This window comes from Hyposmocoma kahamanoa, unplaced genomic scaffold (assembly GCF_003589595.1).
Source record: "Hyposmocoma kahamanoa isolate Upper Pololo Valley unplaced genomic scaffold, ASM358959v1 84, whole genome shotgun sequence".
NCBI lineage: Eukaryota > Metazoa > Arthropoda > Insecta > Lepidoptera > Cosmopterigidae > Hyposmocoma > Hyposmocoma kahamanoa.
In genome coordinates, this window is record NW_020654229.1 from 2,556,608 (window position 1) to 2,584,382 (window position 27,775).

At 36.7% G+C, this 27,775-nt stretch overlaps 2 protein-coding genes across 4 annotated transcripts in view; both read right to left on the reverse strand.

The window, feature by feature from the left end:
- The window catches only part of LOC113234474 (segmentation protein cap'n'collar-like), a 94,195-nt gene extending 67,224 nt beyond the window's left edge, over positions 1 to 26,971 (reverse strand). For all 3 annotated transcript variants that reach the window (XM_026469800.1, XM_026469801.1, XM_026469799.1), the window contains exons 1-2: positions 26,858 to 26,971; positions 25,812 to 25,895 (exon numbers count right to left, since the gene is read on the reverse strand). In XM_026469800.1, coding sequence (XP_026325585.1) covers positions 25,812 to 25,871 — 60 coding nt within the window. In that variant the 5' untranslated portion in view covers positions 25,872 to 25,895; positions 26,858 to 26,971. The remainder of the gene's footprint in view (positions 1 to 25,811; positions 25,896 to 26,857) is intronic.
- LOC113234393 overlaps positions 26,825 to 27,775 on the reverse strand; it is a 70,226-nt gene continuing 69,275 nt past the window's right edge. The window contains exon 6 of the mRNA XM_026469704.1: positions 26,825 to 26,976. Coding sequence (XP_026325489.1) covers positions 26,825 to 26,976 — 152 coding nt within the window. The remainder of the gene's footprint in view (positions 26,977 to 27,775) is intronic.

A 27,775-nucleotide genomic window follows, 5' to 3' on the forward strand; every position in this document is an offset into this window, starting at 1 on the left:
CAATTTGTGTTTCTTTGAAGTTTTATAATGATTTTCTCGTTAGATTCTCTTCTTATGGTAAGTTTTGTAAATTATAAAACACATGATCATTATTTCTCATTATATTAACTTTTCATTTGACAGTGAAAGCAACTATCATTTCTAAGAACTCGGCCGTTGTTACTTAGTGCGTTTTACACGTTTTATATGTTAGTTGTTTGGCACAATTCCAAAGTTGAAATGACTTTTTTATTTGTTTTCGAGAAAAAAAACTTTTAACTTTTTGATATATTACATATATACATAAAATATACACAAAACTAGTTCTCGAAGTTGAGTGTACGTAGCGAGTAGTGACACATTTCTATTTCGGTAACTTTCCAGATATTGGCACTTAAAGTTTTAGGGTCACATAAAAAAAATGTCAATTGCGCCGGTTTTGCTTAACTGGATACAACTGGAACTAAATAAGATATTTGAGGGGGTTGTAGATCTCAAGTGAAGTTAAATAATCTTTGTTTCATAAGTAAGCAAATTACATTTGAAACCGTCATACTGATTAAACTCTACCGCTCATTCGTAAGGCAGATTCCCCAGAGAAGAGCAAGAAACTCTAGGGGTTACTTAAATATACATTTGAATTCATTTATCATTACAATATTTAATTTAAACATCTTTGATCAAGAATACCTGAAAGAGGTAAACGGGTCACTACCACGGATGTTTGTTATCCAAGTACGCAAGCGAAGCTGGATAATTATTTGTGACGTCCACTGTGTTCCGTGCCGCACGAATCATCGCCGAATCCACTGAAAATCAGCGTCGTACCACACTTTCAGTGAGACGGCAACAGCTGAGTGGATGACGGATTCAGTGGCTGCACAGCACACATCCTGTCTCCCTTATCTTTCTTTCTTTCTTCTATTTTTTATGTTTTTGTTTTGTTTGTAAATTGTATGTGTGCTGTGCTTTACATTGAATAAATAATTTCTATTTCTATTTGTATTTCTATAATTAATATAACATTGATACGAGGAATAAAAAAAACGACGTCGTCATTCATCTCCTAGTTTGCCACACTTAGAGCTGGAATATTTTCTTGAAATTTAAATGGAACTATTACTGAGGTACCCTCTTTAAAAAAAAACATAAAAATCGGTTCACAAATTTTTTCACACAGTTATTGCGTAACATACATAAAAAAAACGTGCAGTCGAATTAAAACCTCCTTTTTTTGAAGTTATTAGAAGCAGCAGTTCTTGATATTGGTCGTCACAAAGTCAGAAATTAATTTAAAGTGCAATGTATATATAATGTACTTGCCATACTTACATTGTCATTTACTTAATACATTTCGTTTCCAATATAGAATTAGCACTTATCTACAATATGAGTGGTTTCAACGTTCATATAGTAACTATACTAAGCAACGGTTCATTTGACGCTTTTAAAACGTGTTAGCGTTAGTTGCAGTATCATCATCAAAAACCGAATCAAAATGTATGGGACATTTTTAACACCCTTCGCGGAAAGAATGCAGTTTTTGAAGCCTTTGTCTGAGTGTCTATCTGTGGCATCGTAGCTCCCAAACGATCTTTATCATGACCAAGCCATTTATACGTCCAACTGCTGGGTAGGGGTTTCCTTTCAGGCGAGGATTTGGGCTGTAGTCTAATGCGGATAGGGACTTCACACGTTATTAGGGTTGTGAACCTTCTTCGACGTGAAGGTTACATGGCGATGTTTTCCTTCAAGCTCGTGGTAAATTTCAAATTATATTTCGCACATAACTAATTGGTAGCAGTAGAGCTCCTTGTGAAAGAGTACGTCCAGGATAGTACTTCCACCTCACCTACTTCTGCCGTTTTCAAGGGTAAGGCTGCTGGTGAAATTACAGGCACATGTGAGTTAACAACTTATGTCTCAGGGTGATGGGCGCAGTGGTAGCGCCTCTCGAATCTTTGCGATTCAAAGCTCTGAGTGACACTGTAACTGTTATGAACAGGCGTGCAACTTACCACTAGCCGCACGAATTGTTCGTCTCGTCACTTGTTGTTATAAAAAAAAACTGTATTTTAATGTCCGAGGCAATCATAATTTTTTACAATCGTCGAATCTCAGTACGCATTCAAAGGGGCTGTTCATCCAAATCCGCAACTGCATAAAGCGAAACGTAATTATTTTCTTATAAGGTTTTTTACACTGTCTCGCCGAAGCGTCTTAAATTAAACGAATGATTCGTATTGTTTTAAAAGGAAACAGGGAAACACGTGTTATAAAAGACCTTGAATTAGATTGATGTTATTTAAATTGGTTTAAAATTGAACTTTGATTCCTGCGAACAATATTAGGTTTGAAAAAAATGTATGATTAATTTGAAGAGACTAAACAAATCTACGTCATATAGTCCCTTGCTATAATAATAAATACAACCACAGATTACTTAGTACTTACTGCGTAACAAATACCTACATCACTCTCATACAAAATCGAAAATATCTACCAGCCTACTAAAACTGACTAATGAATGCGTCAGGTTGCTAGAGACGTCGAGAACCGAAGGAATTTTTTCTAAGTGTTTCTTCTATCGATCTTTGTATAAATAATTATAACAAACTAGTGGAGCAATTTCACATAAAAAATAATTGTACGTCAATTCGAAATATGTTATTTGTACAACAAGGAGAAATTTTGTCTACATAATGTCAGTACTGAGTCCTAAAAAAAAACCGACCTCAAAAATCATCCCCTAGTTTGCCACCTTTAGAGGTGGAATATTTTCTTCAAATTTAAATGGGACTCCATCTCAGGTACCCCCTTTCCAATAAAAAAGAATCATCAAAATCAGTTCACAATTGCCGGAGTTATCGCGTCAAATACATACAAAAAAAACATACAGTCAAATCGGTGAAAAACAGTGAATTTTTGTGTAAAGTCGTGTTGACTATCCAAGGAAGTTAAATAGTTTTACTAATTTACTTTTATTCTCGTATATGTTTACGGAAAAATAAGTTTCATCCGATTGTTACAAGACATATTTAAATGAAATTCCAGAAAGATCGAACCCGTTACCCCAATACCGACATTATTAACATGTTGACAATATCATTATTCTCGGTGCAAGTATCATGCGCAAAAAACCGATCGATAATGATCTTACAGATCATGGATCATTTGCGCGTGTCTATCAAATGTTGACAATGTGAGCGGGGGAAAGGTGTATTATATTTTAACTATTATACGATTACAATTATTTTATAATAACTGGAAGTGTAGGCGTTAGATGAAAAGGTCGTCAGTTTGATCCCCGTGAGGTCCAATTTCAGATTCTTATTTGTAAATTAAGATAATTGTGGATTTTAAGAGGGTACAGCAAATCAAAAATCTTAAATTTTAACAGCACTAAAGCACCTTGTGAAAGAATTCGTCCAGGGTAGTACTGCCACTTTACGTATTTCTGACGCCAAGCAGAAATGTCAACAATACTGTGTACCGGTTTTGAAATTACAAGCACATGGAACTTGTCAATTACGTCTCAGGGTGATGGGCGCAGTGGCAGTGTCTCTTAGATCTTTGTGATCTATATATAGTTCCAAAAAGGCACAGGACTTGTTCGTCCTGCCACTTGGTAGCATAAAAAAAGCTCTAATATCATTCCATTTACCTAATCTTCAATATTAATACAGGTATACAGTACCAGGGCAAAGGGTTCATTATCCAGAACGTCTAAACAAGACAACTAAAAAGTCGTTGAAAAAACCAAATACAATACGACGCAAGCACGTAGAAAAATACGTGAGATCCGCTGGTTCGTTCCGTGGCTTAGTTGTTATAGCGTCTGGCACCGTATGCTAGAAGACGTCGGTTCGAATCGAAGGAATTTTTACTGAGTATTCGATTTTTGTATAAACAAGAATCAATTTAGAAAAGTTCATTTCACAAATTGGTCTAAACTGGAATCGAATCCGGGACCTTCTCGTCTAAAGCCCACAGTGCTAACCGTTAGGCCACCGCGGTCTTCAATTTAAGTTTCCTTTTTATGGTATCAAGTGACGGGACGAACAAGTCGCGTGGCTGGTGGTAAGCGACACGCCTGTCCATAACAGTTGCAGTGCCACTCATTGCTTGAAATCACAAAAATCTGAGCAGCACTGCCACTGCGCACGTCACTCATTTCACCAGCACCCATAACTTTCTTAATTAGTACAGAGTATCAAAAAAACCGACGTCAAAAATCATTCATGCCCTAGTTTGCCAGTCTTGGAGGTGGATATTTTCTTCAAATTTAAATGGGACCACTGCTACTAGTTATTTACACTTATAAATTCAGTATTATTTTTATAGTAAATGGGTTGCTATTTTTTTTTTTATTACAAATTGACAAAAGACGCGTTCGTATCAAGCCCCTTTCTACTTTCATACGCGATCCTTATTATCGATCATTGATCTATAGATCCGATCTACGGATCGCGGGGTCAGACAACAATTACGACGCTATTCACTCGTCGTTGGGCGCAAGAGCATTATATATCATTATTATGTTGCAGTAAAATTATGGATTTAGGGATTTTTTATTATTTATCAGATTTAAAGAAGTTTTGTTTGTGTACGCTGACAAAATATTTCATCAAGTAAACTTATTGAGATTGTTTATAGAATCGATATAATTACGTGTTTTATGATACCAAGTCAAGGGCCTGGTAGTAAGCGACACGTCTATCCACAGCAGTTGCAGTGCCACTCAGAACTAAAACGCAATTAAATTCATTACTCAAAATGGTTTCAAAATGGTAAAACAATCAATCATTATCATCCTTGAATTAATTAATACAAATATCGAACACTTAGAAAAAATCCAGCTGGAAAACTCCAGCAAACCATGACAGACGCTATGTCACGGAATGAACCAGCGGACCTTGCAAATTTTTCTATGTGCTTATAGCAGATCTTTGTTTCTAGTTTTTCACAACTTATTTGCCACACATAGTCAACCACAAATTACACAACTCACGAGAGAAATAAATGTAGGCCATACAAATATTTCTCCCGGCACGGGAATCGGTCCCGGGACCTCTGCGTGGCAGTCCGGTATGGTAACCGTTCGGCCACGATGGCAATTAAACTTTGATAATGCAGAGACCATCAAAAGACACTTTGAACTGTATTTCATAAGTAAAGACAAAATTTTTTATGAAAGGAGATTTCTAAATATTTATAAAAAAGATGGCCAAAAATAATATATCAGCTGGGGCAATACACTGACATATGACTGATTAAATACTACGATACTGCAAAGATTTTTTCAAAAAATTTTCAATTTCAAACAATCTGGTTAACTAATTAACAGTGACTGTTGAAAATGCAAATTTATAAGCGCGTTATAAATGACTCGTAAAGTTATAATTCACAGCAAAAACATGTAACAAGTTGGACATTGGACATTTCGCAAAATAACTGATTAAACACTTCAACCGCAACGTAATAGAAAACGGTACAGTACAATTCCGAACAATTCAAGTACTTTCTAAGACATGTAATTCATTTGTTGGATTTTGTGAAAATTTTCTCAATCAACTTCTTTTATGAGGAAATAATAAATGATAAATTTGTTATTTAAAATACGCTTCATTGACTCATCATCACCATCTCATTTATACGTGCCACTGCTGCGCATGAGTCTCCTCTCAGTCGAGCGTTTATTAGGCCATTGTCCGTCACGCTGGTCCAACAGGGACGACACACGTTTTCCGAGTGTTGTGAACCTTCCACCGAAAAGCTCATGGTAAAGAATGATGGTGACAACTCGTGTATTGTGTGACTCAGTATTTTTGACGACGTGCATTAAAGAGACCTATCAATTCTTGAGATCCATTAACAAAGCATCAAAAAAGCTAACTGCGTACAGCCTGTAGCAGCTGGGGTTATAATTGTAACATATCCTGTATTTCGCTTCAGATGTTTGCTCGTAGTAACTGAAAACAAGAAGTTTCAGTTTGATCCCAAAAATAATAAAGAACTTGCTGAATATTCCTAAATCTTCCAAACTTTGCCACATTTAATACAACGTTAACATGTTCTGCCGCAATGAAAACGAATAAAAATTAAATCTGCCCAAATGGCAGAAATCTGCCACAAATGGTCACACTGTTCTCGATCTCTAAGTCACATTGACATTGGTAAGACGTTTCTTGTTAAAACGTTCCTTTGCTAACTTTCATTACCTCTCGTTTAAATATTGTCTAAACATTTTTGTCACATTGTGTTTTATTTTTTACTTTATCTCATTACTGTTTAATTGATTATTTGATTAGGTATTTTATAGCTTTAATGTTTTATGGGTGTACTATAAAATACTTTAGGTAAGTAAACATTCAAACATGCTTAAAATGAAACGTGTTCTTGCACCTATCTAAAATATATTGTTTTATAGTTTAATTATTCTCAACTTCTAAAAATATACAAAAAATATATTTAATAACTAGGCATAAACTAAACGTAAAATTATGCTAGCAAAGTCCATGAACGGCTCTTCGTTGATTTTGAGTCAGCTTTCGCCATCTTTCTATGAAAATAAATTTTTCAAATGAATTCCAAGAAACTCAGAGGTGCGAGAGCAGATCTGTTTGAGAGGCGGTAGGTCAAACTACATCAACATCATAGTCATTTCAGCCAAAAGATGTGCCGACAACGATCTGTCCTGAGCTACTTGCATTCAGCGGATTCCCGCAGTCATCAGTCCACCTTGTGGGTGGTCTGCTCACGCTGCGTCTTCCGGTGCTCGGTCGCCACTCGAGAACTCATCGGCTCCATCGGCCATCTCTTCTACGAGCAATGCACCATGCCAGTTGCCACTTAAGTTTTGCAATTCTTATGGCTATGTCGGTTATTCCGAACACAGCCCTTTCCATTGTCCTTTGCCTTCTTACAAGACCCATAGTGAGCGACCCCGTCTTAGTGCCGTAAGTCATCACTGGCAACACACATTGGTAGATAATGGTTGGATGGATGGATGGTTTTGAGGCTCTATGGTATTTTGGACTAGAAGATATGGCGTAATTTTCCGAACGCTGAACAGCAGAGTATATTTCGACGATTACTATAGTACCGCCACGCTATGATGGCCGTTTTGACGTTTGTCCGCTCATCAAGTTTCGTATTAATTCATAATTATGTTGAAGGACATTGACTTACAAATAAATGGACGACGGGTCTAATACAAAAACCACGAAAAAAATGTCCCAAGTCAACCTATTCAAACGTAGTGACATGTAAAGGAATATGAAAAAGCTAAAACGTTGAATTTAAATTGTAATGTCATCGCAGTACTGTCTAATTTTGCTTGCTTCGCTGTCAGTCGAACAAACGAAGACTAAAGCGTGAATGACGCTCTGTATACGATTTTAACGTCCTATAAGATCGGACACTTTTTAGCGCGGACCCGACGTCCATATAATTGTAAGTCAATGTTGAAGGAGCTAATTGTTGTCAATAGTGACGTGCAGTAAAATTTATGGAATGTATGATTTTACGTTACAACTCAGCATTTGTTGTAAGGAATCTAATACGATCGTCATTTGTAGGATCGCTGGCCAGCCAACTATTAGCTCCGGCAAACTCGCGTCAAAGCTCAATGCAAAACAAAGCAGTTTCGAATTGATTATATATTAAGTAAACATTTTTATTTTCGTTTTATTAAAACTTTTTAATCAGCTACCCCTTGCAATAGTAGTTATAAATCTAAAAACTTATAGATGCGACTCGCATTTGACTATATTTTTTTCGATAATGAATTGAGACCTCACTATTGTAATCTGTCAAAACGGCCATCACAGCGAGCCAGTACTGTAATATTAGTTAAAAGTAATTTTTGCTTCCTTTAGTTCAGACGAATAAAATTACAATATGAAAATGATCGATTTTTCTTTTTTAGTGAAACCGAATTTCTCTTTTCGCTTCATATGCATTTTTAACAAGAAAATTGAACTCGAAACAAAAGACCGCCGTTAACTGAGCTAACATTACTTTTTGTTACGTTAAATTAAGTTATACTCCACTGATTTTTAATTGACGTGCAAATGAAGACAAACTGTGTCTTAAATTCCGTTATTATAGAGAAAACCCGTGCACACCAGTCCCATATCATTCTACATAACTTTTGTTTATTGTGCCCCTCCTTATCAACCTCTTGGTTATGCGGGAAGGGCACTACGGCACTACTACTAAAAAAAAAAAAAAAAAAAATTAAAATAATGCTACACATAAGAGCCCTTTATTAGGGATAACAATAACATCAGAGGTAGGTCGAGGTTTCAATTATTAATTAAAATTGTTATTTATCAAATAATAATATTTAAAAAAATGTCATATAATAATAAAGAAATACGTCATATTATGAGTAGAATTATGTCACTTGAAAATTTGAATTTAATTAGATTACAATAGCATAACTTTATAGTATAATTAACATTATTTATTATTCAAATATTACAATATTATTATTTTTATTTGTCATCAAAGTATTCATTTAAATTGTAATAGCATTTATTAATAAGATGTAATTTTAATTTATTTAGAAACAGTGAATACTTTTCCTCGTTTTTAATAATGGGCTGGAGCTCATTGAATATCCTCACCGACATCGAGTGGGGACTTGAGTTGTGTATGTGTAGCCGAGATCGTGGCAGAAGCAATCTATTGCGTGGTCTAAAAGTGTGTCGTTGAGGCAGGTCGTCAGTGTTAGTGTAAAAGTCAGGGTGTTGTTTAATAAATTTACAAATTTCTAAAATATATATAGAACACAAAGTCAAAGTTTAAATTCAAGTTCTGACCCCAGATCAGCCAGTGTACAGGGTTGTCACAGACCTCTGTCACTTGCCTTCATCCGGACCCGAGCACAGCACTAGAACAGACTGATATAACATTATATTAGAAATCGTTTCGTGCGTCTAGTGGTAAGCGACACGCTTGTCCATAACAGTTGCAGTGCCACTCAGAGTTTAAAGAGTTGTTACACACAGCAACTGTCAGCAGCTATGCAAACGCGTGTTCGCATCGCTACACTTGCGATTTGTAGGCGATTGCATCGATGCAGTCGCGCGTTTGCATCTCTGCTAAAACTCGCCATGTATAACAACTCCATAACTCAGATCTGTGCAATGCCACTGCACCCGTCATCCTGAGACATAAGTTGAGCAAGTCCCATGTGCCTGTATCACCAGCACTCTTTTGCCCTTCAAAACCGGAACACAGTAATGCTTGCATTACTGCTTGGTAACAGAAATAGGTAAGGTGGCAGTTCTTCCCTGGACGAACTCTTTCACAAGGAGCTCTAGCTGCTACTAAATCCTATTTAAGCACTAAAAAGTAATCAACTAATTTCCTTCGTCGAATCTTCAAAACTCTCTCTTGAAAAGTTGTAATTTTGCAGATGTGGTCTTATTAGAACCCATTTGTTTCTTAAGAGGGAGCAGAGGAAAAATTCGTAATCTTCGATTTGATTTTAGAGGGGTATATCCACTTTAAAGTTAAAAATAAAATATTGTATGCGTAACTACACGATATATTCAAGTTTCCTCGATAGATAAAAATCACGAAATGACCTCTAATTTTCAAATTTTTTCGATTTATCCTCGCAATGCTACAGGTTATTAGGACAAAAATTAGATAATTAATTATATTTATGCATGATCGACAACTGTCACTACGGATTTCTTTTAATCCCTTTAGTTTTAGAGTTATTCCGCTAAAACGAATTTGGTACTTTTAATGCGCAAAATTCAACACCTGTCGCATGTCACGCGAACTTCAGGCATATATTTGTTTCACAAATTTGGGCGGAGCCAACGTCAACTTTTTTGGCATGCTCCCTCTTAAGATAGTTGATACTTACTACCTCAGCTGGAACTAATACGGTTCATTTTGCTTGGGTCGAGGGACAGGGACACTGGCTTTTATTCTGACTTTATTTTTTTACAAACGATATAAATGCAATTTGAAATATATACACTGTATACGATACGTTATATAAAAAAAAGCATTGGTATATGTAAAGTAACTACTGAATACAACGGTTTTGTTGTTAAATTTCGAAGTAAGTTTGTGTTTTTTTTTCTATCATGAAAATTTTTAGGAATTGTGTTTTCACACCAAATACATTATATCCTCAATTTACTATATATTTTTCCAAAGCGAAGTTTTTCCAAATTCAACACTTTCACTGATAATTGGAATTAACCAAAAGCAATTAACAATTAACTGCCTCTGTGGCCGAACGGTTACCATGCCGGACTGCCACGCAGAGGTCCTAGGTTCGATTCCCGGGCCGGGAGAAATATTTGTATGGCCTACATTTATTTCTCTCGTGAGTTTGAGTGTAATTTGTGTTTGTCTATGTATGTGTCCATGGCACCCGCGACACAGGGTTTCCCTAATGCGGGGCTATGTTGAGTGTGTGCGTTATAAAAAAAAAATAAATAAAAAAATTTGAGGTTGTATTGATTCCTAAAACCACAACATCCCTTTTTATTCCCAAGAGCACACGACCCTTATTATATTTACCAAAGGAAATCATATTTCCCCACGGGCATTCTTAACAATAGCTTTTAACTTACCGAGTATAGTTCTACTAAAATTTCATAGCGGACTTATGGTACAGTCAACATCAGTGGCGAGGCGTCCGTATAACTCGATTTTTACCCGCTCGCCTAATATTTTCCACGTATTATCAAGTATTACATTTTGTGCTAAATTTTATGTGTAGAAATTTTGTGTGTTAATAAATTGTGTTAAGCGTTTTTCTTAAGGAAAGTGTTTTTTTTTTATTCCGGCTTTACTAACGACAATTTTCACACCACCCTCATGGTCAGCATCAAAAAGAACTGAGTGAAGGTATAAGAAGGTAGCTGTAAAGGCACCTTACTGGGTGATAAAACTTTCATAGATTTCTCATAGATGGCGCTACGAGTAAAAAGTCGTTGAAAAGCGAAATACAAAGACACGACAACAAGCACATAGAAAAATTCGTGAGGTCCGCTGGCTTAGTTGCTATAGCGTCTGCCACGGTATGCTAGAAGACGTCGGTTCGAATCCGGCCGGATCGAAGGAATGTTTTCAGAGTGTTCGATCTTTGTATTAATGATTATAACAAACTAGTGGAGCAAATTCACAAAAAATAATTAAATATCAATTTTTAAAAAATTTAAAACTGAGTGATAGTTCACAAAATTTAAAAAAAGCGACCTTGTATTACACCGTCAAGTGTCCTAGATACATTAGTAGCAGAAGAGTTCCTTGTGAAAGAGTTCGGCCAGGGAACCATTGCCACCTTACCTATTTCTGCCACTAAGTGGTAACGTGAGAATTACCGTATTCTGGTTTTGAAGGAAAAGTGATAGGCGCAAAGGCAGTGCGATCTTTGCCATTTAAAGCTCTGAGCGGCACTGCAACTGTTATGGACAGGCGTGTCGCTTACCAACAGGCGTGCGACTTGTTCGTCTTCTCACTTGGTATCATAAAAAAAGACACATGGCGCCCCTGTTACTAAGATATTGTCCATAAACAGTTGACGAATTACATAAATGGAATAGTTTGTTTTTTTATGTAAAGATGGAGGCAAACGAGCAGACGAGCCATTTGATGGGAGGTAGTCATTGTTCCCCATGGACATTTGCAACATCAGATGAGCTGCCTATGCATTTCCAGCCTTTGAGAGCCCTGTAAACACGCTTTTTGAAGAACCATTCCACATCTTGCAGGTTCGAGGAAGAAAGGAACGAGATGCCCGAGCGATCTTACAATGCCAGACATCTAAGGTGTAGGGATGGACTCTACTCCTTTGGCGGGAGGTGCGATGGTGGAAACGAGACGGTGGCACCAGTTCGAAAAGTTCCTCGGAGCAATCCCCATTATAAGGCCGGTAGAATTCACACAGAGAGCCAACGTCTCTCCGTAGGCTAAGGGACTCCATACCGTCTGCGAGTGACATAGTGACACTTAAAAGAATTTTTAATAATTGTATCTTTTTCGTTGCAAAAAAAACTGACCTCAAAGGTCAGAAAACTTTATTTTGTAAAAATTAGCAATTTCGTATAGTGACTTTCGTATTGATTTGAACGTGTGAAATCATTAACTTAAAACAGAATACGAAATTTTGAATATTTCACATACATTTAGAAAAACCTTAACACAATTTTTATTTACTCGACTTTAGAATACTTTCAATGCAGACAGTACCTGTTTCATTTGCCCGTAAATAAAAAAGAAAGAAATGTTGTCTAATAACAATAAGTTAAACTTATTGACAAATGATGCTGGCTTCTGGCGGCGGCGGTGTAGTCTAAAAGAGAATCACTGTCAAAGGATTGGGACCGGTGTTTTTTTTTAATTTGGATTTCGGAGAATATTTCACGTGTACTTAACATGAAAAAAAGTTAGCTATTTCAATAATAGTGGCCTAAATTAAAATAGTTAATTTTTTACTATATTACCAGAGATTTTAAGACTTTCGTGGTTATTCACTAAATGATTTGACGGGTTGACTCAGTCAACCAGTGACCATGGAGCGTGCAACCGTTCCGAAATATCGGGAAAATAAAAAGAAGTCATACCGTGGTAAGAAACCTGATACTAGTGATAATCATTTACCAGAGATTATTGCGTTCCGGTTGTGAAGAGTGCTGGTGAAATTACAGGCACATGGACTTGTCAACTTATGTCAGGCGCAATGGCAGTGCACCACAGATCATATAACTTTTTCATAAAAAAAAAACCTCAAAAGTTCGTGAAATTATATCTATTTGCCAAGTTTTATTGAAATCGGTTACCAGAAAGTGCGCGAAACCGGATTCATCCCCTAGTTTGCCGCCCTTAGAGGTGGAATATTTTCTTCAAATTTAAATGTGACCAATACTGAGGTACTCTCTTTCCAACAAAAAAATCATTAAAATATTTTCACAATCACCGGCGTAATCGCGCGCACGCACGCACGCACGCACGCACGCACGCACGCACGGAAAGAGATCTTTGAGAAATCTATGAAAGATTTATCACCCAGTTAGTACCATTACATACCTTTATTTAAAATATCACAATACGATTTACCACATCAACAAAATATCTAGAACTAATACTTCTTACTGCAGCAAAGTAAAACTAGAACTAGACCATGTCAATGCAGCAAATCAAAGTTCATACATAACCGTACATAGATAATTCAGGTTTTTTTTTTGTCAAACGAGGAAGCAAAAGGCATCCCCTGGACAGCATCAACACCCCGAATTGCTTTAAAAGACCCTAAGACTCTTCAGCGTCTACTTGGGAGGTGGAGATCACTTTGGGAAAGTATGTTGTAAAGGTAACCTGTCTGAGTGAAGAAATTCTGAGGAACGAACCTGGATTCGGACCTACGGCATACATACGCAGGACAGAGAAAATTTTTATTAATAATGTAACACCAAAATTGCCAATGTTATAAAGTCCTTGGTGACATATCAACTTTCAAAAAGCCATTAAGAATTATAATTCTCAAACGACAATCATAGACAAAATGGAGAAAAAAAACAATGATTTTGTAAAGTAAATCGGCTTCCATAAACACCAAAGGCGTGGGACGAGTAGAACTAAAAAAAAAATTTGAAAAAAGAAAACAATTTTGTCCATCTTGTTACCTGTTACCCGCAAACTGTCAACGCATCATTTGTCACAAGCCCGGTTTAACTGTTCGGTTTAAAGTGTGGTTAACTTAAACTTATTTAAGTAAAACTTAATTTAAATTTAAATAATACCTACATCCCGACTCAAACTACAAACATCAAAGCACACAATAGCCGTAAAAAATATGATAAACTACCAGAACAATTAAGAGACACTGTTAACGCTATATATTTTAGTAATAACTCAAAGAGGTATCAATTACGAAATCATGTATTGTTAGAAAGTTCATATAATAAATAAAAATATAATTATAAGTAATAATAATCAATTAAATTCCATTATACACTTTTTGCTGCATGGTCGGTGCGTGCATCATTTGTAGTTCGGTATAAAAATTTGAACTGGAATTTCTATATATATAATAGTGCATAATTGAGGTGGGGTGCTTTCTTAATTATATATTTAATTATACGAATATACTTCACTTGTAGTTCTACATTATATATACAAGGTGAAGCCTGAAAACCAGCAAATTGCTGAAGGTGTTACCTTTTCTTCAACACAGCCATTTATTTTAAGCCACTATTTCAAGTTTTTTATGTATCGTTGTAGTGTTGAAGAATAAAGTCTTTTTAGTTATTTATTCAATGTGCCTAAATAACATAAAGAATATCATTTTTTAATACAAATAAGTATCATAAATACATTAGTTTTAAACATATAAATGTATTAATAGAGAATTAGTAGTGGCGAAGCTACAGAGCCTTTATCACCGTCGTAAAGTTGCCTGCTTATAAGGGTATTATCACGGAGAATGTGCGATGGAATTACACGATTTAATTCCGCCTTCCCGTTTTCCATCATCGGGGTACCAGGTTTGGGTTCCATCCCTAGGTTGTGGATATTCCAAAGATTCGTACGAAGCGTGACGCTTCTATATTTGTATGGCAAACGACTGTGGAGTGGAATTCCCTGCCTGCAGACTTGTTCCCTGAACGTCAATAACTTGGGCCTTTTCAAGTCGAGAGTGACTAGGGTTATTTAGGTGTGCATGCTCAGGTGAGATGGAGTATAGGGAATACATATTTATACATAAAAAAAAGAATACATAAATATGTAATTAAATAGAATGTAAAAATAATGTTTTCGGAAAATGTTTCAACATAATGTAAATATAATAAGATACTTATTATAATAACTAGGTTATAAATAGGTAATACAGAAGTTTTTTATAATATCAAGTAACGGGAGGAACAATTTGTGCGCCTGATGGTAAGCGACACGCCTATACATAACAGTTGGAGTGCCACTTAGAGCTTAAAATCTCATAGATCTGAGGGGCACTGCCTCTGCGTCCGTTTCGAGCACAATGACACTTCAAAATATTAAAAAAAAACATTTTTTTAATTACAAATCCACGCAGGTGGCCCGACGTCACCTGTCGTGCAAAGTCCAAATAAGTCATTTGTCAATATGTCTGAAGTCCACCGGTATGTTTTTGTTTTTCAAGTTGCACTACATAATTTTTTAAATGTTTTAAATGTCTATATCTACTCATTTTTTTTTAAATTAATTACCTAATAATTACATAGGTAATGATATAATAATGATATCTTTTTGTCTTTAAATAAAGAGAAACCCGAAAATTTCACATTATTATGTGCGAAGTTTTATTGAAAATTTACTATGTGCTTTTAAAAACGTCGTGATGAATCCTGCACGTCGTAAAAGGTTCACAACCCTCGGGAAGCGTGTGAAGCCCCCAACGCGCATAACTCCTCGCCTGAGAAGAGACCCGTACCCAGCAGTGGGACGTACACATCATGTCTATCCGTTTGAGAGCTCGCAAATGGATAGACATGATGTGTACAGACTGTGCGCGATGCAGACAGACAGCACACAGGCAAAGACTTGAAAAATTCTCGAAGGGGCTTTAAATGTCCATACATTTTGGTTCACTGGTTATAAAACATTTGACGTAGATACGTAGAGACCATTTAATACTGTTATTCCAATAGAGTAAGAAAGCAATGGCATAAGATGAAAAGACTCAATAGATGAAACAAATTCCTTGGATGACCAAACGAGGACAAGACGCGACTGGCTTGCACTAGGGCTGGCACATTGACAAATACTATAACAACCTCTAATTTCTTTCTTTATGATATTATGCGATGAGACGAAGAAGTCGTGCGCCTGGTGGTAAGCCACATGCCTAGCCATAGCAGTTGCAAAGCCACTGCGTACGTCGCCCTGAGCCAGATGCTTAAATTTCTTACATTTTTAGTTACTTTTGATCTTCTCGCGTAATATCGTCGATGTTTCGCTAGAAAAGGCGAAAGTGCTATTACGAAAAATATTTCAGGTGAGCACTTTTAGGTTTTAACGACTCCTTTAAAATGTTTACATCCTGTAACTTTCGTTTTGAAGGCAATTTGATTTTTAATTTTGAGAACGTTGAAATTTTTTAAATTCAAAGTTATTTGTTATTGTTTATGAAGGCATCCATAATACACAATAAAGTAACCCAAAAGAGATGATGCAAACGGATTGAAATCTACCAATTCCTGGCTTAATTTTCTTGATGAGCGTAACCACGTATTTGTTAGGTTTCAGGCGTAAATAAAGTATTTTTAATTTATTTTAACTTATTGAAATCAACGGCCATCTTACAGAGAAAAAACTGAAATAATAATGGAGAACCACTTGTAGGTCCTCGCCGATAGACACACATTAAGTTGATTAATGAGCACTAAATGGTAACTATATACCTAACTAGAAACTATGCTATAAAGGTAATGACATATTCGCAACACTTAATACTTACCTACTCGCCAAAAAATAAACTACTAATAAGACGATTCACCGATGCAATACTAGTGTTAAAAAGGTCAATATCAACCTGCTTGGACAGAACGTTGAAGCTGTTATTCGCACGCAAGAGATATGCATGCCGAAAATTCGAAGAAGCCAGAGGTAGTGAAGTGAATTAATCATAAGGGTCTTCGTAGGGGCTTTAAGAGAAATCTTGGACACGAGTTCCGGGGAGTCCACGGCACCAGAAGCAATTTTTCGCAAAAATACTAGGTCTGCTATCTGACGTCGCACCTCTAATGGCAAAAGATGATGTTTCTTACATATATCAAGATACCGGATAATATATCGTTAATATTTAGAAAAAATAAAATTTAACTTTTGCTGTAACAATGCAACTTTTCAGGTAACGAAACGTGATTTGTGACTCAACGGCCCTGGCAACACCACCTGATACGTAACGTTGACAAGTGACTGTATTTTTTTTATTACTAGAATTATTAAGTGGCAACCCTATGGTAGTTCATTAGACAGAGTCCCACGGCCTCGTTTCATCTTTGCCGCCTTAATATCTTTCTATCTCGAGTATTATCTCCGATCTATTTGTTATAGCTTACATTACATATCAAGTCTAGGCTTTATGTATTTCATTTGCTCTTGTTAAATGGAAAGAATTTTGGAAGTTTTTGAAAATATCATAGATAGCAATGAAAGAGTATTGCAGATGGTGAATAAGACATTAGAGGTCTTGTGTACTATCAAAAAACGCAAGCTTGTTTATTTATTATATGGACAACAAAACAGATAACAATCAAATTACATTGATACAAATTAAATATGATATAACAAAGTTCTGTACTAGATTATAACCCTACTTATGTTGACACATCATTCTAAAGTAACAATCGCCTCCCGTCACTTGATATTATAAAAAAATAATAATAATTATTGCAAATTTATTTTAGTTAATTATTATGTTAATTAATTCAGGCGTCATGTAATGTGTGTGCTTTGTCGACAATGACCACCTCCCATCAAGTGGCTTGTCTGCTCGTTTGCCTACTGGTAACATAAAAAAAAAAAAAAAAAAAAAACTACCTATTATTTTTTATTATATATTAAATATCTATCTAATTTACTTTTGAAGGAATCTATATTATTACTAAATGTATCTAAATCAGGCCTGCTAACATTTCTTCCGTTGTAAATTAATATTAGTACGACAATAGGGAACATGCAAAGTTTTATGTCAAGTTCAAGTTCAATTGCACCATCAGGGACCTTATGTACTGGCTGTTAAAATGTACAACAGAGTTCCTAAGGATATATCATCCCAGACCCAATATTATTTATTCATCAAAAAACTAAAGGCATATTTAATAGAAAAATGTTACTACAAGTCTGAAGCAGTTTTTTGAAGAATGACTGACTATCAACCTACTCATTTTTGTACCATTCTGCATCAAAAGTATCAATCATGCTATGTTATTATTGTTTAATTTATTAGCTTTTGTTAAAAATTGCTTTATTATTTTGTTCTTTTTTAATAGCGGCGCCCTAACAGGGTCATGTTGATATTATTTTAATTTTAAGAACATTATGTAACACATGAAAGTAATAAATATTTTGACTTTGACTTTAAATGGTTTTCGGGGATATTTATAGGTAACTGGCAAATCAATTTGAGAATGAAAGCGGAACCTCATACCCTCGTCTTATATCCAGCAGTGTTGTAACTTGTCGATAATACGCATATTGTCAAGTCCCCATATCAAGCCCGGATCGGAAAAGGGCAAGCCCCGCCCATAGGGCTCAGGCAACACCTGAATGACTAAGGTGCTATCATGACGCGGCTAAAGCAATACATTATAAGCCCTTTGAGCTGTCCGTCCGTCCGTCTGTCTTGGAATATCGATATTTAAACACCAGCCTTCAATTGCAAATGTTAATGCAGTTTAAGATGTATTCGTTTATTTTTCGCATTGCAATAATTCGCCTTTTATGATGAACAAGTCGTGCGCCTGTTGGTAAAAGACACGCCTGTCCATTGCTGTTGCAGTCACTTTAAATCGCAAAGATCTGAAGGACACTGCCAGTGCGCCTTCACCCAGAGACATAAGTCAACAAGTTCCATGTGCCTATGATTTCACTAGCAGGGGTGGAAAGAGGCACAAAATACTTTTTTGCTCCAATTCCAACAAAATCCGTAATCTCTGTCAAAACTGTCAATACTGTTTGTATAAACCCGAGGAATGTTAAATATTCACAAATACAAAATATGTGGACGGAATACGGTAGCCAGAATTAACTTTTTGTATTAGTTTTTAGTGTTGGGAAAAGAATTTATCGATAATTTCTTCAGGGCGTAAAGGGTTATCCTTAGTTACAGGTTTCTATGCTTCATGGTAAGTTATACTATGCGGTAAAAAAACCTGTAACTGGTAATTTATCTTAAGGTGAATTGAGATACAAAATACTATGTTTTGACGTATTTCGACCACACCAAAATCGGGCTTTCGTCTTTAAAAAATGCAAATTCACCTTATTTTTAAATTAAAAAATATATGATCTGATGATGGGAATCGTAGACAGATAAGAGGATCTTCTCAACAGCGCTACAGCCTTGTATTTGAGCTCATTTCTTTCCCACAAAAAGGACAAAAATAAAAACAACACGAGTTGTCTTGACGAGGAAAAACAATGTCTCTTTTGTAAATCTTTTGAACATAAAAACTGAAATCAATTTCAAATTACGGGTCATAGATAATTTTCATAGAAAATGTGTTAGCAAAAGGAGGTTTCAACACTCACACGTTTCAATTGTCGTTGTACGAACACAAAGCAAGCTGACAAGGAAAATCTTATGACAGTGTTTGTTTTTTATAAAAATGTTATATATATCGAGTTCTTAGGTTTTCGCGATTGTTACACATAGGAAATGAAACTATTTTTCCGGAATACTAGGATTCCGGACACCGTCAACTGTGGCGCACGAAATACGACTGACCAAATTTCACTTTCAATTTTTACAACGTTTTTCAAAGTCAATGTCAAATCATGTTTATATCATAGATAAGCAAATTATACTCGAAATCGTCATAACTCTACTGCTCATTCGTGAGGCAGATTCCCCTGAGAAGAATGAGCAAGAAACTCTAGTGGTTGCACTTTGTAAATATACATTTGAATACATTTATCATTTACAATAATTATTTCAAACATCTCAGATCGAGAATACCTGCAAGAGCTAAACGGGCCACTACCAAGAAATTTTGTTAGTCAGTGTAATTCAAATAATTATTTAAGTTTTTAGGAAAGTGTCATATGTATTCTGTGGATGTGCTTCATTATAAAAATTTCAAAGACTCTCAGAAAGCGTTACGCTTCCACATTTACATGGCGAATGACTATGAAGTGGAATACCCAGCCTGCAGATTTATTCCCTGAAAGCCGTAACTTGAGCCTTTTGAAGGCGAGAGTGAGTAGGCATTATTTAGGTGTACATGCTCCATCGTCGAACTCATAGACACATTTCATCAGGTGAAATGGAGGTCAAATGTCTTACTGGCCGAACGGGTACTACGCTGGACTGCCACGCAGAAGTCCCGGGTTCGATTCCTGGACAGATAGAAATTTTTGTATGGCCTACATTTATTTGTCTCGTGAGTTTGGGTGTCATTTGTGGTTGTCTATGTGTGTGTCCATGGCACCCGCATTGGCATTTTTTTAGTTACATTTTTTGCATCTACTTCATCGATGCTCGGAATTTTAATTATCGACAATATCCCATCACTAGAATATCAAAACTACGATTTTGTTCGTCCCTACCATAATTTCGTGGACCACTCAAGTGTTGATTTAGGCTCCACTTGAATTCTACTGCGCATGTCCACATCTTTTTTAAAGTGTGACTCAGATGTGACATTTTGAGCTTGATGTGTTGCACGTCCAACTGAGTTTTGAACCCTTGTCGTGTTGCGGCACTTTCAAGAAATAGATACATTGATCGCTGTGTTTTGCACTTTGGATTTTGAACTCTCTTATCATAGGTAGATAAGCCCTTTATTGACTGTAACAATACGATATATTTGAGATGTATTTAGCGTTTGTAATTTGATTTTGTAATCAATTAATAAATGATAGTGTACTTAAAACAATAATAGAGACGTAAGTTGATAAGCCCCATGTGCTTGTAATATCACCAGCACCCTTACCCTTCAAAACAGGAACGCAGTAATGCTCCCATTACTGCTTGGCGGCAGAAATAGGTAAGGTGGCAGTACTTCCCTGGACAAACACTTTCACAAGGAGTTCTGAAATTACAGGCACATGGGTCTTCTCAATTTAAGTCTCAGATTGATGGGCGCAGAGGCAGACCTTTGCGATTTAAAGCTCTGATTGACACTACAACTGTTGTGGACAGTATCATAAAAAACTCACTTTTCTCAAGAGATCTCTTTTAGAGATAAGTTCACCTTTTATATATACAATATTCATTTTGTTTTTATTTGGTGCAATAAAGAGTTAATTTTTTTAAGTTTACGAAAAAATAAATCAGGACCCAAAAGGAATTTTAGTACTAACAAAACTGATCTAAGGAATGTTTACGATTAAATCGATATGGAGATCATTAATCGACGTCGGACGTATCGGTACAATATCGACAAGTGATCGATTCGTATTCTTTCGAAAGTAGTCTTTTAAAATCCGGTACACGAGAACCAAAATATGTTTTTCTATAATTTCATAAGCCATATCTAGGCGCTCTTTTTAGTTGTGAATCAAAATTCCATTGTGTATGGACTGAATTATTTCAAAAAAAGAACGTCCAATTTTTGCTAATTAATATCAAACACGACGCTATTCAAACGTGTTACTGCCTCCTGATTGGTCAAATTGGCCTAAAGTCATTGCAAGCGGGCCTTAAACCTTTATAAAAATAAATCATTGGTTAAATTATAAACAGTATACTTGGTCTGTTCTACATCTTTGGTTTTTTGTTTTGTAACGTTTGCCTGTTTTGTTTTAACAAAATCCGTTTCATCGTTTTCTTTTATTTTTGTTTCTTATTTATTCCTTTTTTTCACAAAATTCTGGAAGCATATAATTAGTAAATAAATATGGCTGTTTACATAAAATAACAGAAAATGACCAAAACATGAAATCGGCGTATGGTTAATTGGAGGTATCGAAAACACACATTAACTATTGGTTGTGTTTAATTGTTTTAATTTACCCGCATGCGATCACATAATTAAGTTTTAAAATCTCGTACCTGTTACTTACTACACGGTTTAAACCGGGTACTTGCATTTAGTACCCGCATTATGCAACGATTGCATAAAATACTACTCCCGCGCAAAGATGTTTTGTTTATTAATATGTAACGAAATGAATGAATGCAATATTCTTTATTGCACATTAAAGCCAGTGTACAACAGACGGCCTTATCGCTAAGTAGCAATTCTTCCGGCCAACCTTAGGACAGAAATTTAAGAGTTGGAAAGGGGCGTGCAACCAAAGAATATCCTGTAATGAAAGCGACTGATATATGTACTGTTGAACACAGGTCACCTACTAGAGACTGGTTAGCAGTTTAGAAGTAGAAGAGACGTTTTACATTGCTTTGGGAGTTAATAGTAGATAGGGCTTTCGTATTCGTACCTTTTCCGAGTCTGTTTCTAAAGTACTGCCTTCGGAAGAAAGAAAGGCACAAGCTACAAATTCTGAATTCGTAAATAAATGTGTTTAAATTTAATTCGACAAATACATCCAATGCGTCCTTTATCATAAGAAATATTAATAATACTAACGAGATTCGAAATAAAACTGGCTACCAGGCTGAATGACGAAAGATTTTCATGACTCTCCCACAATTTTTATTAATAATTATAACAAACTGGCACATGTCACGAATATTGCACAACTTTTCGCGACGTAATCCAGTAAACAATATAACCTGTTCTCTGTCAGTAGCATTAAACAATGAGTGATAATGGAGGTACCGATTTGTCCAAACATCTATAATTGTCAACGTTTGATCGATGTTGTGTTAACTTGGTTGCTTAACTGGGACTTTGTTAAGTTAGGAGCGGAAGCGAATCAGACGTAAATCTTCGCTGTCCCCAAGCGGGGGGTATCTACGTGGATTTCCTGACGTTTATAAAAGATACGAATAACAAAAATGCCAAAAACATTTTTTTTACCATATATGTTTTTTACAAAAAAATAATAATAAATAGCCTATGTCAGTAATGAAAATGATCATGACATACATTGACTTGCAATTATATGGACGTCGGGTCCGCGCTAAAAAGTGTCCGAACTTACAGGGCGTTAAAATCGTATACAGAGCGTCATTCACGCTTTAGTCTTCGTTTGTTCGACTGACAGCGAAGCAAGCAAAATTAGACAGTACTGCGATGACATTACAATTTAAATTCAACGTTTTAGCTTTTTCATATTCCTTGACATGTCACTACGTTTAAATTGGTTGACTTGGGACATTTTTTTCGTGGTTTTTGTATTAGACCCGTCGTCCGTTTATTTGTAAGTCAATGATGACATAGAATTAAATCTGCCAGTAGCTGTCAATAAGCGGTTCCGCGAACATGCAGGCTGATTTTAATTTAAATTGGAATCGATGGGCTACCCGGGCCCATCGGGTTGCCGAGCGAGAAGGTGAACCTGATACCTACTATATCTTTCTAATTTGTGAGTTAAATAAACTATTGTTCCGATTAGAAATGTCAAGTTTCCGATCGGCCAGTTGTGAATCGCAATTATGCGCCTCGACTCGGAAGAGGCGCAGTTTCCGATCGGGAGAGGCAATCAAAATCAAGCTGCAGAAGAGCAGCAAAAGCGTGGCAGTCCCAACAATATCCTCAACCCTTTATTATATTGAACACGCAGAGCATTGGTCGTCAATTTATGACGATCAAGTGACGGGACGTACAAGTCGTGAGCCTGGTGGTAATTGACACTACCACTACGCCCGTGAGAAGGTTGACAAGTGGTTGACATGTCGTATGTGCCTATAATATATAAGAATTTGCTACTAAAAATCGAATTAGGGATCTTTTCATAAAACTTTAGGGTCCACTGAAAATCAGCGTCACAGCCTTTTCCTGGCGGTGACATTAGCTGAGTGGATCCTATTACATACGCCACAGCTGCACACATGACAACTACTTAGTACAACAATAGTGTTGACTAGTTTTGTGGTCGCATAATTATTTATTGCTAAGATTTTATTTTTAATTAATTTTATTTAGTTTTCTTTTTTGTTATTCTATTTTCTGTTTGTTTTAGTTTTAATTTAGTTCTGTTTAATTTTTTTATTTTTTTTAACCTTTTATTTTTTACTGTGTATTATTGTTTTGTGGCGTTATGTAATAAATGGATTCTAGTCTATTCTATTCTAAACGGCAACAATTCCACTTATTATTAAATAGTATATAAATATAATCATATAATAATTAAAATGTAACACACTTTGTTTGTTTAGTAGAGTGTTACATGATAAAAAAGAAGTTGGTAGATAAGTTGAACCGAGCGATTGACTTGCGCCAAACGCCGCTTAGGTCCGTCAACGTGTGTGGCAAGAGATCTTTTTGACATACAACCATTTATCACTTCGTGTTTTTAAATATGTATTGACGTAATTTTTGACATGCCGACGGAGTTTTTTTGATTTTCGAGAGAAATTTTCAAATTTTTTTGATATGCCATTTTTTTTATAAAAAACAAATGCGCATTTGACCTCTATCTCACCTGATGGAAAGAGGTCGACGATGTATGTCTATTCATTCTCGCCTTGAAAAGCCCCAAGTTCAGGGAAGTACTGCCACTTACCTATTTCTGCCGCCAAACAGTAATGTCAGCATCACTGTATTCCGGTTTTGAAGGGTGAGGGTGCTGGTGAATTTACAGGCACATGGGACTTGTCAACTTATGTCTCAGGGTGACGGGCGCAGTGGCAGTGCCCGCAAGATCTTTGAATAGAATAGAATAGACATTTATTGGAACGCCACAACACAATAATACAAATCAGACAAATTTTGTACTGTCATATGTGTGGTTGTGGCTTACGCAAAAGGACTTCATTCGGCATAAGCTATGCTTGACAGCCATGATTGGCTGTGGCGCTGGTTTTCAATGAGCCCTGAGCCCTTTGCGATTTCAAGCTCTGAGTGGCACTGCAACTGTTATGGACAGGCGTGTCGCATACCATCAGGCGCACGACTTGTTCGTCACTTGATATTATAAAAAAAGACTATTTCGGAATATTTGTCTGTTTGCGTTAGTCCACACGCTAATACCCACAATAGCGGAACCTAGTTAGGTCTAGATTTCAATGGTACATTTAAATCGGTTAACAAATAAAACGTATACTTCAGTTTTAATGTGCGTATTGGACGTATGAAATGCGACGCGCGCAGACGGCGGAAACAGGGTTATATATCATATCATATATATCAGTATCTGCATCAGCATCCGCATTCATCGATGCTGATATTCGAGTCGGGAATTGATCTAAAAAGCACGCTGGAATAATTTACAACTCTTCTAGAAACAGACTACACTTGCGATTTATGTGCGCTTGCTTCGATGCAAACGCGTGACTTCATCGATACAAACGCGCGACTGCATCGCTACTGCATCGCGTTTGCATCGCTTGCTAAAAGTTGTCGTGTGATAGGCAGATTTTGAGATTTATTCTTTTGTTAATAAATGTCACAAGATCATTGAAATAATTTTTTATTACAATACCAAAGAAAAAAGAAAGCTTTTTCATGTAGACAGATTCAGTAGAGATGTACATTTGTGTGTGTGGCGTAAGGAAGCTGAGCCACGCGGCTGTAGGTGGACTGTACTTAGGGCGCTAGTAATTCTTTGCCTGTGCTATCCTGGCTAAAACGATATTGAAGTACTAACGCGTTCCTCCCTTCACTACGACGATAGCGGCGCGGGTGCGAGTCTTCAACTGGGCAGGAAGATGGCACAGTCTTTTCCGTTTATTTATAACGTGATCAGTAGCAGTGATAGAAGAGATAAAACGAAAAGGAATAATTATAACATTTCAAGTACAAGTTGGATATTTTCAGCGACACTGCATCAACACCGATGACACTACGCACCCAGTTATTTTTCCAGTCAGTACGCAGGGCATTCGATATCATTGTAGACTGAATAACACAGCAGAATACCGAGCAAGATGAAATCAGCATGCGCTGATGTGTAAAACACCTACGTCAGCAACAAGCCTAGACGGACAGAAGCGCGTGTGGAAACGACGGTGCTGATCGTACGTAGTATTTTAAATCATCTGTTGCTAATGTTCTTTGTATGTCATATAAATCACATACCTGGTTGTGGTAATGGGCGAGCGGGTGGTGCGGCACATGCCGCATCGCCGGGTGCAGCATCTCACCGCTGCTACCCTCTACCGCCTAAGAACGAAAACAGAAGTGTTAATAGTAATAATAATTTATTTTATTTCATGTAACATTGACACATGTTGTTTGTTAGTAAAATCGCTTAATGCTAATTTTAGTAAGTACAAAATTATACGTGAGACACTGCAGCGCCTCACGTATGGACAGTCGAACCTGTCCGCTATCGAGCGCAGGATGGGGTTGAGGCTGGCCCGCATTCGGCGCACCAGATACGCGCTTTGCAGACCATGCGTCGCGTGGAAGCAGTCAACTCTTGCTTCTACGAACATCCCTGACGCTTTACAAAAGCGGGGCAGCCCCACCAGCACCCGGAACGCATTATTATATTGAATATCTCCACAAACTGCACCTGTATAGGGAGGTATAATATGCTCTAAACAATGTTATTTTAACTTCCCTAGTACAACGAGCAAATTTACGGAAGATCATATTGGCCCTAACCGATAGAGCCCTCCGTTCCCGCTCGATATCGTCGTCCTTCAGGTCAGTCTCTCTAGTGGAAGACCACACAGTCTGATGGGAGGCACCCCAGATATCCGATAACAGTCGGGTTCAAATACCGTGTATTGGCTTTTTAAGTAATTTGACATTTTTAAACCCCGACGCAAAAAAGAGGGATTGTAAGTTTTTAAGAGTCCATACAAATGGCTTTGGTTGATTCCGCAAAACAGTGAAAGTGACAAATTAGTCACTTTGGAAAAAATATAAAGTCTAATTGAGGATATAGACTAATTAGCATACGGTGTGAAAACACGATTTCTAAAAATTTTCACGATAGAAAAAAAAAATATTATACATATACCAATTTTTTTTATATCAACTCAACTAAATAGAACACATATTATTGTAGTAATATGTCCCTGCCGTTCGACCCAAGCAAAATGAACCGTATTAGTACGGGAAAAAATAAATACGAATTGGATTCATTGCGCAAATGCGCTTAGGTGGAAGAATACCTGCGGTTCATCCTTCTCTCCCAAGTCGACCAGTTGAAGAGCGTCCTCGAGTAAGTCGAAGTGCGTTTCTTCACCGCCAAGTAACTCGCCGGGAAGATCGCCTTGCAGCACGTACTCGCCTGAGAACAATAACGATATAGATAAATAAAAGTATGTAGATAGTTTCTCGTCTTGGAACTCAATTTTTTTACAATGCCAAAGCAACATGACTATCCACAACAGATGCAGTGCCGTTCCGAGCTTTAAATCGCAAAGATGCCACAGCGCCTGTCACCCATCATTGTGATAAAATAAAAATACGTAGTGTACATACATGCATGTGCAATTTTTTTTCCTCATCCTGTTGAAGTTGTCGAAATTGAGATAGTGCTGATTGCCAGTTCAATGTTGATAAGTTGAAAAGTCCCATATGCCTGTAACTTCACCAGCACCCTTACCCTTCCGAATCGGAACACAGTAATACCCGTATTACTAAAATAAGTAAACTGGCAGTACTTCCCTGGACTAACTCTTTCTGAAGGATCTCTACTGCTACTAACATTATGTTAATACAAAGATCGAACAAAAAGAAAAATCCTTCGATTATATATATCCATAGCGTCTTCCAGTAAACCGTACTAGACGCACTGAGAACGTACAGAGAAACCAGTGTGCAGTAACGCGAGTCTGGTGTTTGCTGTATTTGTCGAATAGGCTAATAGTTAGTTACACATGCCAGAGGCGTAGCGTGGGCAATTATAAGGAAAAACAGGAAAGCGTATTTGAGAAAACGATATCCTGAACAACACGAAGGTGGTAACGACAAGCGAAAATAAAAACACAATCAAACCGAGCCTGCCCGAGCAAACTACTTTTTGTTTACGCTACAGATTTGTTTACGCTCTACGAAGACTAAGGCAAACTGTCTCGCGAGAAGCT